We start from the raw sequence: 13155 nt of genomic DNA on the forward strand, positions 1-13155 counted from the left end.
TTTTTAGAAGTCACGTCAGTTTGGAAGAGGAGTTCGACCCACCTGATGATCCTTGGCTCAATCCGCTCCACATTACTTACCACATTAATCTACCTCTGACATTAAACCTATCTGCGCGCGTGCGTTTTATATTTCTCATCAATCGCTTTTTGTAACGTCTAGTGAATATTTTAACGGAATATTAAAGGAGTGGTACGGTCATTATCAGTCCTAAATTGCACTATCGTCTTTCCCTTTTTTTATTTTTTGCACTTGAGCATTTTTTTGTGAGGATGCATACCACCCAAAAGGACACCACTTATACCAAGATATTTGTCGGTGGTCTTCCGTATCATACGACGGATTCCAGTCTAAGGAAATATTTTGAAGTGTTTGGCGAAATAGAAGAAGCTGTGGTGATTACCGACAGACAGACTGGGAAGTCCAGGGGTTATGGATTTGTAAGTATTCCCACTATGACTGTCAAACGCAAACTTTGAAACAAACATTTTGCGCCACGGCTGTGTGACAGCGTGACACAACACATTTAAATGGCAACTCACTAGTTGTTTTATAATCAAACGCACTTGCACATGCTTGATGGCTCAAATAGCCTACTTTTATTTCTTTAGTAAGTGGCGCTAAAAGTTTTAAACTTTTAAAATTGTTTTGTTCTATCTGCGTGCATTTATTTTACAGACTGATACTGAAACCTGTTATAAAAGGGACAGTTCACCACACTCATTTACTCACCCTCATGTTGTTGTGGCGAATACGAAACTTGAATAACCCAGTCCCCATTTACTTTCATTTTATGTAAAAAAATGTATATAATGAAAGTGAACTGTGACTGAGACTGTCATTTTTCCTAAAATATTCTTTTTATCCTAAGAAAGTCATACATGTTTGGAGTACCATCATTTTTGATTGCACGGCGGCGGCCCCTTTAAATCTAAAATACTCGAAGTGTAAATTCAAGCTGCATGTTAATAGTCAAAATAGTAATAATTCCTGACCGAACAAAGTGCGCAATTAAAGTCTAAAACAGGCCCTTGTTGGCTCAGCTGTCGAGTTTGACTAGAAGCACCCTGATAAGAGTTCCTCAGCGACTGAGTAAACAAGCCAACTTGTAAAGTTTTGACAGTCCACACAGCAGAAGTTAAGAGACCCTAGTGGATTTCACAACAAACCTGTCGCCTGCTTCACAAGGATATCCAAAATAAGGCGTAGAGTGAGTAGCCTTGAGTGAACTCTGTCTTTAATGATTTTGTTAGCCAGGCATCTTAAAAATAAGTAAACACCATATAACACTCACCATCTTGTGTTTAAAGCCTCATTTGGGGCAGAGGTCACAAGGGTTTGTTTAAAGGAATTAAGCAAAGTCTGCAATGGCTTTCTCTGGCGATTCAGTACCAAATAGGGCCATGGAAGCTTGGTTTTTGTATTTATGTTACCAGAATTAATATATCCCTTTAGTTTTAGATCATTTGTTGCTCTAATGTGTATCTCTCATGCACCACACTTCTTTATTTGTTGTGTTTCAAACTAGGTGACTATGGCAGACCGCTCTGCTGCAGACAGAGCTTGTAAGGACCCCAACCCCATCATCGACGGCAGGAAAGCCAACGTTAACCTGGCTTATCTCGGAGCCAAGCCACGGGTGATGCAGCCAGGTGAGGCTTCTATGTGTTGCTGTGAAGAGCAAAGATATAAAGATAATATTCATGAGAAGAAGCAATTGGTTACCAACTGCTTTGCTCTTTTATTGACACAATGACTCCCAATAAACCCTACAAGGATTGACTGACAAAGCGCAGATACATTTGTTCTAACAAAAGCATAGGCATTTTTCAGTTCTGTAGTTTCTTTGTTTGTAAATGCGCTGATGTTTACCTAAGGTTTTCAGGTCTTAATTAATGGTAAACGGTGACTGTAAAGGAGATTAGAGATGTAATGATGTGATTAACTGTAAGCTATTGTACTTCATGTAAACAGTTGACTTGGCAAACTTCGACAAAACAGTAGTTCCACCAATGTTTAACTTCATCTGCAGTCATCTTTAGCAGGTTTAGTTGGGATTATAACATTAGTAATTTTGTGAAAATGCTCAAAGCCTTGTTAATTTGCTATTTAATTCTTTTGTGTGCAGGTTTTACCTTCGGTGTCCCTCAGATTCACCCTGCTTACATCCAAAGACCATATGGGTGAGTAACAGCAAAAATAGATTATGTATGTGTACAGTGGTAGTTTTAAACATCAAACTAGTTTTAGGACCAGATTATGAACTCACAGAGGCGTCATGAACAAATGTATTTTTATACATTGATAATAGGAAGACATGATGTTCAATGCTTATTCAGAATTACTGAAGTTTATTTAATACTCTGATATAATTAGATTGATGTTGAGAGTGTGTATATGTGTGTGTGTGCGTGTATGTGAGTAAGAAGATCTTTTACACTGGACACTATAGCCTGACTCAATGTTGTCTATCTTTCTCTGGTCCGACAGGCTCGATTTGGGTTAAGATAACTGGTGGTTTGAGGAATAGCTCTGAGAGCTTTGTGCAGATCTGTAGCTACAGTACCTGTAGACTCAAACACACACAAACAAGCTCGAAAATGGTGATTACAGATGCATGTATGTTGGTTTTATTTTGGTTTGGACTTTCACTTTTAATAGTACATAGAGCTGTGTGTGCCTTTTTACCGTTATGAAGTGGTGTTGATAGCTTAACTGTGTGCTTTTTTTAATTTAATGGAAAAAAGGCTGGTTTTGGGGTGCTGAATTTCCGTGTTGTGGAGGAGTGATAACTTTGCCACGGAGCAAAGTGTGATTTTTACTTTGCTTCCTTTTATTTTCTTCACGTTTTTTATTGCTGGAGCTTGTGTTTTTGATTTATTTTGTTTTTCTTTTCACTTTTTTGTGTTTTCTGGTGTCTTGTTGTTGGAGTGAGTGCCATTTTGTTTTGTGTGCCGTTGTTGATCCCTCTTCACGCCAACCCTACAGCCCGACTACAAACTTGCACGTTGCGGTTTTATTTTGCTCACTGATTGGGAGTCCTGTCACACTCACAACACACAGACTATGACACATACTCACCCTTTACCGTTCTCTCCCATCTCCATTGTGTCTGTTCATTTCTCCTCTTTTTCCAGCTCTCTCTCTATCTATCTCTCTCTCTCTCCTCTGTCGTCTCTTTACTCTAGCCCTATAAGGCATCCTGCAGTGGATCCAGAGTCTCTAGAGTCCTGCCATTTCTCTTTCAGTGATGATCTCCTTGTAAATTCCCTGTTGACCATTTCTGTAGGAAAACGAGACCAACCAGAAAGTTTAAAAGGGTAGTTTACCCAAACAAAAATTTAAAATATACTAATTTACTCAGCCACTTATTGTTCCTGTATATTTTTTTTTTCATCAGTAAAATGCAAAAAGAGCTGGAAAACAGCATGTCTGAGATGTTCTTTTCCATACAGCAAAAGTGGATAATTTTTATATCGCCAAGCTCCAAAAAGGACAAAAAAGTGCTATAAAAGCATCACAACGATTGCGCTATATTCCAATTCTTGTGAAGCCATACGGTGGCTTTGTGTGATGAAAAGACAGACATTTAAATAGCTAATAGCTACAAGTGAACTGTAAAAACGGCACATTTTAACGTTGACACCGAATACAATGGGATCTTTTGTCTTTTCGTTGTATAACTTAAATTCTGGTCTGTTCCTCACACAGAATTATTGAATGGGTTCCGAAGATTTGAAGTATAGAGTACAAGTCAGTTTTATGATATTTTTATAGTGCTGATTTTGCCACTTTGGAGCTGGGTATTAAAATCACCATATATATATATATATATATATATATATATATATATATATAAAATAATATTTACTATATGGAAATGAACCGCTCTGATCTCACATCTTATTTTATGTCTCAGGAAAGAAAATACAGGTATGGAATAACATGAGGGTGAGTAAATGATGAGAATGAGAATTGAGAATGAAAATTAGGATTTTTATTACTTTTTTTTTTTTTTTAAACTGTCCTGACTACGTACTCGTAAGTTTGCTGTTCAGAAGTTTGAGGTTGCTATTTTTTTTTTTGATAGAGGTCTCTTAAGATCACCAAGGCTGCATTTATTTGACCAAATTTCATAATATTACTGTATTTATTATTTTAAACTAATTGTTTTCTTATTATTTTGTTTTATTTTATCAGTTGAATTTTCAGCATCCATTACTCCCGTCTTCAGTGTCTCATAATCCTTCAGAAATCATTCTAATATGCTGATTGGCAGCTCAGGAAATATTTCTTCTTATTATTAATGTTGAAAATAGTTGTGCTGCCATATGTTTTTAGGATTTTTTTTTTTGTATAGAAGGTAAAAAAACAACTAAAAAAAACATTTGAAATCAAAATCTTTCGCAACAATATAAACGTATTTACTCACTTTTTTTTGTTTTTTTTTTAATTGAATGCATCCCTGCTGAAAAAAAGTATTAATTTCTTATTTATTTATTAATTTTACCGACCCCTAACTTTTGAACAGTAGTGTATATCATGCCAAAGATAGAAAGACAAAGAAACATCAGTTTACAGAGGCAACTTGACAATTTACTGTAAGATCAGCAGGCATATGAAAAAACTGGCAGGCGTTCAGTGTCATCGTTTAATCTGTGGAGGATTCCACTGCGTGTGTGTATGCGTGTGGGTGAGCGTGTGTCTGTTTGTGACATGCATGCATGTGTTTGTAGTGTTGTGAGCCCTCTGCTGTGACAAACAAATGTCTGGATGCCACAGCCCCCTGAGTGAGCCTTCGTCACATGGCCCTGTGCGGCGTTAAGGAAAACAAGCTTCACCATTGTTTTGCACAAAGGCTGTAGTGCTGACACTGCAGTCGCATGAAGCTTTCTCTCGCTCTTTAACACTCTGTCTTTCTCTTTCTCCCTCTCTCTCTGGCTCCGGTCACGGTCACAAACTCGTTCTCGGCTTGGGGGGGTTGGGCCGCTCCTGACATTTAGCTTCGAGATAAATTCAACAAGGCCCAACATGTGCCACGTTGCCGCTGAGATGGCACCTCTCGTCTAGCACCAGTGCATTGTGTTAAGGCATTTTTTGACAATGTTGTCAGGAAGCTGCTTGTCAAATGAACAGTGGCATCATTCTTTGACCTTGAAGCGGTTGGAAAAGGTTGCTCAGGAGCCAAACGCAACCAAACGGTGTTGGTAGTCAAATTGGGACTGTGTAATATATGGGTCAGGTTTGAAATTTGCAAAGTCATGCCTGTTCTGCAACTTTCTTTGTAGAGTTTCTCATGAGTTCAGCATTAAATACGCCATTATCACACACAGTGTGTAAAAACAGCCTAACCAGATCATGAAGGCTAATTTGTCCAAATTGTGTAGAATATGTATGTATAGTTCCCGTCTCCCTGATCTTAGTTGCCCAGCTGAGATCTACACAGATGACAACAGCTGTCTTCTAGATCTGTGAAACTCTAGTCTGCAGTTGATCTTTATTTAGACACAAACCTCAAGGTTCCTGGCCTGCAGTGCTCTAGATGGGTAAATTTATGTGCACTGTTGAGCGGCACAGTAACAACAGTTATTTTAATCTCTATTTGAAAGAACCTGATAGTTAGTTTTCAGTGGGAGTAGGTTCTTTGTAAAAATCATTAATTATTTGGGCTCATAATAACGTGACAAAAGCCTGATCAGATGCGTAGTATTTTCTTAAGTGCTCACTAGACAAATAGATAAAGATGTAGAAGGTAAAAACTTGCACTTAGAAAATGGCACTCTAGTGTGGAATGACCGAGGAAGCAGAAAATAGCGTCCAGCCCTCCCTGTCACTCACGCTAAAAGAAGCTGCACTGCACTGTCTGTGGTCTTGAGTCAGCTGCATTTTATTTAACTCAAAAGTGGTTGCGCAAGGTTTCTGTCTTTTCTCTGACAGCGTGTTCTGTGGTATGAATCGCAATGTACTAACAACTAACAGGCCAACCTAATATTAGACCATGTTGTGATTGACATGCACTGAGCAAGAGTATTACATTTAACTTTTTAAGTTGTGCTTGGCTACATCCGTTAAGTGTTAGAAGGTTTATTGCACTTATTTGTTTGCTACTAACTTTACTGCTTAAGCTATTCTTTATACAATCTAGAGTCAAAAACATCTTAGTTACCAGCCACAGTACTTTAGCAAACCGCATAGCAATGCCCTAACAACTGCCCATTGTGACTTTTGCATGGGCAAATTCTATATTTTGTAGACCTATTTTGGTGATATCTTAAAATTAATAGATTTTTTTAATTTATTTGATTGGTAACATTCTCATATATCTAATTACTTTAATTACTAATGTTATATTAATTAATTAATTTATTAAATTGAAACTGTGCCCCCATAAATGTAAAAAGAAATGCTCATAAGATCCAGGGCAAATATTGTCCCTTAATTGATCATTTTTAAGTTGCTTACCAATAATTTGGTCATTTCTCACACTGATACATATGTAAATCACAGAATAAATGTCCGTGAGATATGTTCACAGTGTGAATCTCGTTTTAAATGAGTGAAGAGTCACCGGTGTGTGTGGTGATTGTTTTTGTTATGGTGCTTGTCCAGGTTGAATGTGAACTTCTCAATGTTTGAAGCTGAGTGTATTTTCACTGTGTTTGACTCTTATGGTAGTCTATATTAACACAATCCCTGCTGTCACCTCAGGCTGGCAAGGCATCTATGAAAGATTTCATAGGAGCATCTTTGCCCTTTGACCTGAGTGAGGAAAAAGGAAGGTTTTGTTTCATTCCTCTCATTTATGGCATTATGTGAGTGGTTGTGTGTTTTGAGTTGATGTTGGTAATACGTACTGTTGCCCTTTTTTTTTTTTTTTTCTTGACGCCTGTGGTATGCTTATTTTCTTTAATTTGGGGCAGAGGTTTTGGAGTTTGATTCTGGGGGTGGTCAGGGGTTGAGGTTTGATTGTTATAATGGTGTGCTACAAATAGGGTTGCCATGATAGAACCATTCTCTCACTTTCTCTAATCATCATAACCAACTCAAATTCTAGTTATAAAAACCATCTAATCTAAAAAGCCTCATTGTGGAAATTCCTATTCTACTTGTGCAGGTCAAAGTAGATGTTGCTTCCCAACAGCGATGGATCCCTGTTTCTTTAAAGTCAAATTTCATTATAAACTCAATTCAGTTTTTCATGAGAATTCTCAGATGTCACGGTCTTTTGCAGTATAGTTGTATTGCCTTATTAAATCATATTTAGTGCATCAGGCATTTCAATGCATTCTGTCATCCCTGGACTAATTTAAAAAGTTCTCACCCGTCTGTTTAGTGCAGACAGTAAATGTGAAAAGCGCTCTGAAAGTGCAACGGGGTACGTAATGAAAGGCAGAATGGGCTCATTGTTCCTGATTGCTTATTTAATCAAAACTCCCCTCTGTGTGTGCTGTCCAGCCTGAGGCTCATTGTCTAAGTGCGGAGGGGGAAACAGCCAGCAACGTCCCTTTTTGAAAACTGTCCAGCTGTCAAAGTAGCCCTGACATATTCACAATGCTCCCCTCATCTCCTCTTCGCCTCTCCTGGGTCCTGCCTTCCCCCATTTCATAGGACGATCACAGAGGTGTTGAACGCATGTGACTTTTAACAGATGATTCACACAGATGATCTGTTAACTTAGCATTTTAAGTATTAAAAGGATGTTAAATTATTTCTCCAGTCCCAAGTTAGAGTTCAGACAACTTTAAGACAATTGTATGTTGTAAAGTGTAAACAATGAGGGGCTATCAAAACATTGCTCTTTTGTTTGAGAATCCCGACCAGCCTGACATAGCAACAGTGGCTCAGCCAATGGCATGAGCTTGGGGGCGGGGCATCTGATTGTTTGACCAATAGCTGGTGGAATAATGCTTAGTTGCGTTGAGCTTGGCTTTTTAACTATCATAAGGTTTTTTTGGTTTAAACTTAAAATATCTGTCTGTCTCAGTTTATTTTATTTTATTTTTTAAATCTCAAAAATATAAGCACTGGCTATCAAAGCATTGCTCTGTTGAAGTATCTCAACCAGTTCAATTTAGCAACCATAGAAATGTATAGGTAGATGCCCTATTAGTGGCTGTTTCTATGGGCCAGTAAGCTGTCCGCCATATTGGAACGGTCAAAGATAGTCTGTGAACACTCGAGAGCAAGTTGCCTGTGTGTCTGCAACTGTAGTTATACACATGTATCAGTATCTATGTCTGCAATAGACTTCAGCAGATGATTTTGCTAAACTAACACAATACAAGACAAAGCTGTTGGCTAATGCAACATTTAAAAGGTACCATAGTTTAAAAACCTGTATTGAGTTAATGGGTATTAAAACACAAACCAACACATTCTTACTTGTGAAAATGTATCCAATTTCTTCAGGAATTAAAAAATTTCTGTGGTTTTCACAATCGGAGGCTATGCAATGTCGTGGCATCTTGAAACTCAATGAATTTTATTGTGACTGGTGATACATTGACCGTTCCAAAATGGCAGAGGTGTTGAAGAGTCTGGAGCAGTCGAATATGGCATCTAAATATACATATCTATGATAGCAACAGTGGCTTAGCCAATGGCATGAGTTTTGAGGTGGTTGTTTGACCAGTCACTGATGGGAAATGTTCAGTTGGATTTAAATTGACCTTTTAAATATTAGAGGGTGATTTATTTGTTATTTTTATGTTAAAATACTTTTCACCCTTAAACATGTAAACACTAGCTAAGATTGCTCTGTTTGTTTGAGCGTTTTGATAAGCCCAACATGGCTTTGGGGGGTGGGGCATCCGCTTGTTTAGCCAATGACACGGGTGAATTTAGGAAAAACCTGTCTGATGACAGTAATTATTTGATACCGCAAATGGCACGGAAATTATAACTGTACAGAGAGATGTCTATTTTGGCAACCTTATATTTCTAATAATCACTAGCAGGCATTTCCTTGGTGTTACTGAATTGTGAATATGGGGTGCTTGGCCGCGCTATGGTTGTGGTTCTGTATTTGATGTGTCCATAATGCATTGCTAACATGCTGTTGTGTTTGTCTCTCACAGGATCCCCACTCACTATGTGTACCCGCAGGCCTTCATGCAGCCCAGTGTGGTCATCCCTCACATCCAGCCAGCGGCGGCCTCCGCCACCGCGTCCTCACCTTACATCGACTACACAGGTGCAGCCTACGCACAGTACGCCAGCGCTGCAACCGCTGCGGCCGCCGCAGCCTACGAGCAGTACCCGTACGCTGCCTCTCCTGCCGCAACCGGCTACGTAGCTACCGCCGGCTACGGTTACGCCATGCAGCAGCCACTGGCCACCGCCGCACCGGGGTCTGCAGCCGCGGCTGCGGCCTTCGGGCAATACCAGCCCCAGCAGCTGCAAGCCGAACGGATGCAATAGCAACCAAAGAGACGGACGGGAGACGCGCAGGGAATCGATGCCCAGCGACTGCTACTAGATGATGAAGAAGAGGATGGTGACGAAAATAGTTGCTGGTTGTGGGTTGATTGCAAGAGGAGGAAGACGAGGAGCATACAGGAGGGGGATAGTAATTGATAGAGAGATTATTAGTGAGATGGGAACTCCATTGCTTTCCAACTTGCTGTGATTAAAGAAAAAAAACAACAAAACCAAACAAACAAAAAAAAAAAAAAAAAAGATCGCAGAAAAGGACGGAATCTAGCTTGTTACTATTATCATTATTATGTTATCTTTATTACTATAATTAATATTAGAGTAGAATATTTATTGCGAAAGGAGGTATGCAGCGACTAATCACTGTGGTATAGGTGCGTTGTAGACGAAACCTTAAGTCCCGATGCTGTCATTTAATGTAGGCGACCGTTTTTCCGAAGGACACTTGGAAATGTCCCACATTGTTTTGATTCTAGGGCCCCTTACCTTTATATTTATTCTCATTTTTGAGGGCTCTTTTTGTTCTGTCGTCTTCTCAAGTGCATTTTTTTTTTTTTTGATCATCAGGGAATGGAGCATTTTTCAGCGAATTAGAAACGACAAACTCTGCCAATCAGGGATAGTAGACCTAACTGTGGCGAAATGGAGAAAGATCCAGTGTTAGCATGTTTTATGTGTTGTGAATTACCTTTTTATCTATCTGATGCTGAATGTCCCCCTTTCTCTGACTCCTGTATTGACCTCCTGACCTATGCAAAGCAAACAGGCCGCCAGGGGACAAAACAAAGTGCAGGAACAGGAGAGATTTTCTTTTGCTCCCCCATAATGGGCATCGAACAATTTGAAGGCACTCTCGAAAAGACAAAAAGACTGAGACGTATTGTATTATATGCTTACAAAACACACGGACTAACATGTACACCATTACACACAAATTTAAGTGTTAATGTCTGTCTGTGGGCGAGGGAGGACGCATAAACACACACAAACAAAGATGACTACGTAGGGAAAAAAGCATGGTGCAATGCTCAGTACTAGTATAGAATCATAGAGCAATTGCTGTGTTGGAAGGAACAGGCACTGATACACACATACACAGTCGGATTGCTCTGGAAAGATCACTGGTGCTCGTTTATTGAGCTGTCACAATTTCATCCCTGGACCCCGGTCCTGCTCCGGGTCTGTCAACTCTTCTTATCCTCCTAGAGAGGGTCCAGAAGCTTGAGGACAGACCTGTGCATCCTCCCGATATCAGCGACGGATCTTTATCTGGAACACGATGAGGATCCGAGATAAGGGAGGGGGTTCCCGCAAGCTTTTCACCCTATACCAATGAACCGCTATTGGCCTGGTCTTTATATGTTCACTAAGAAATATGTCTGAGCACCAGCACACGTAATAAGGTCTATGTATTTCAATGAGCAACTCTTTACAGAACAGCACTATAGTGAAAGGATCTGAATCCATGCGTACGAGGGTTCTTTGTGTGCCTTACATTTGTAATGCTATTTAAAGACATCTGCTATTTAAGATATTTATTTTGAGTTGACTTATGTTGCGCTCTAAGATCACTGATTTAGAAGCGGTACTGTATGGATAATAATGTATTCATCTCATGGCATATTATTATAAGTTATTGAGTAGGCTTAGTTGTAGTATTATTAACATACTCAACCAAAAATGTTGGTGTAGGACTTATTTAAGATACAATTCTGTATGTGCACTGTACAATTCTCTTTTTTTTTTTTTTTTTTCTTTATACATTTGGAATTTTAGAACATGACATTAAATATCGGCTAGTGTAATGCCTATCGTATGACATTTATTTTATTGCAGGCCTGTTGTTTCAGGCATGTTATCTCCATTTGTCATATCCAGAACTGTTTAAAAGACTTTAAAAAAAGGACAAAAAAAAAGACCTGGCGAAACCTAAGGGACATGCTGCTTCATACACTAGAATGTATTGTCAATGTCGAGGATGGATGCTGTGCTTCTATTGCTTTAAATATGCATCAGATGGGCTATTTTACACTGTTGAGAATTTTTATACTTGAACTCTTTCTTACAAGGGAAAATATGAAAAAAGAAGAATAACAACACACAAAAACCAAGGACTTTTTTCATTGTCACTGGATTTGGGCATGTAAAGTGTTAATGACTATTTAAATACGAACGTTCTGTAGGTATTTAAGCCTTATTTCAGATTTTCAACACTATTTACTCTAAATGGAAATAAAAGGTTCTATATTTAAACCTCAAATGCTTTGTTCATTGCACAGGCCTGATTTTTGTCACTGTTTCCATTGGGAAACAGCTTTTGCTTTTCATTGGGTGCCTGGATGGTGCGCTCATGGTTTGGGATTGTTATATTGTGTAACTTATTCATTGTATTTCAAAAGCACACATTCTAGGTCATTGCTACATCATTGAGTCATCCTGGTTCAAACTTATTGTATGGTGAATTGCAAAATATTTCAATGGCTTAAAGTGCTCATGTTTTGTTTCTTATGGTCTTTGTTTAGACAGGCGGTAGCTTTACCACTGCAGTGACGAAGAACAAGCTGTTGTGTATTTCTCGTGGATGAAGGTGTTGTGAAAAAGAAGCAGATATTCTCAGCAAGCCAACAGTATAAACACACAGGCTGTCACTTCTCCTTGCCACACACAGAGATGCTTATTTATGAGCTTGTTTATGCTGGTTTGTGAGGTGACAAATTTAACTGACCTCATCTCTCCCTGTCCAGACATTGCTTAATAATGGAGCTGGTAAAGGAATATTCTGGGTTCATTACAAGTTAAGCTCAATCGACAGTTTTTGTGACTGTTGATATTGATTAGCACAAAAAAAGGTTGTGTTGAGGCACTTAGAATGGAAGTGAATTAGAGATTGATTTAAAAGCAGAAATGTAAAGCTTATCATTTTATAATCACAATGATTTCTTCTGTTAAAACAGACAGCATTTGTGGCATAATGTGGATTACCACACTTTGCCCATTGTTAACACACACACACACACAAAGTTTCTAACAGTGGAAGTAAACGTGGCCAGTTTTTAAAAGCAGAAATTTGAAACTTAAGATTCCATCTGGTTAAACTAACAGCATTCGTGGCATAATATTGACTGCAATCAATCAATAAATAACTCAACCTTTTTTCTTTTTCCCCCCCGAAAATCTGGGTTACGGTGAGATACTTAAAATGGAATTGAATATGGCCATTTTTGGAGTATAATATTTATTAATTAACAAAAGCACTTACATAAATTCTTCTGTTAAAACTAGTGTATTTGATCTGTAAAGATGTCCAAAACTTATTTTACAGTTGTTTTAGAGGTTTTGGAAAAGTTGAAAAACTCACTTCCATTGTAAGTGCACAACTGTAAACTCAGTTTTTGCAAAAGAAAACGAGAGGCGAGTTAAAAAAGGCTGAGTAAATGTGGTAATCAACATAACCCCACAAGTGCTGTCGATTGAGCTTAATTTGTACTGAACTGCAAATATTCCTTTAGAGATAGTTCCGTTTACTTCATTTGTGAAATTTATTCTGTTTTGCACCATTGCAAAACGATTCAAACTAACCCTGAATGTTTAAACGAGAGAAGGGAGACATGTTGAATAAACATACATGATTAAGTGTTGATTTCAGATGGCTGTTAAATAATGAATGTGTTTGTGTAAACACATGTTGCCAGAATCACTAAATATAATTCAATATGACTA

General features: G+C 38.5%; 1 protein-coding gene across 1 annotated transcript; it reads left to right on the forward strand.

Moving 5' to 3' along the window:
- On the forward strand, positions 1–13069 carry rbm24a (RNA binding motif protein 24a). The gene is made up of 4 exons (XM_058753234.1): positions 1–440; positions 1529–1652; positions 2129–2183; positions 9078–13069. The coding sequence occupies exons 1-4, from the start codon at positions 273–275 to the stop codon at positions 9418–9420; spliced, it is 690 nt and encodes a 229-aa protein (XP_058609217.1). The 5' UTR covers positions 1–272; the 3' UTR covers positions 9421–13069.
- Positions 13070–13155: the final 86 nt, after the last annotated feature.

Source organism: Onychostoma macrolepis, chromosome 19 (assembly GCF_012432095.1).
Source record: "Onychostoma macrolepis isolate SWU-2019 chromosome 19, ASM1243209v1, whole genome shotgun sequence".
Taxonomy (NCBI): Eukaryota; Metazoa; Chordata; class Actinopteri; order Cypriniformes; family Cyprinidae; genus Onychostoma; species Onychostoma macrolepis.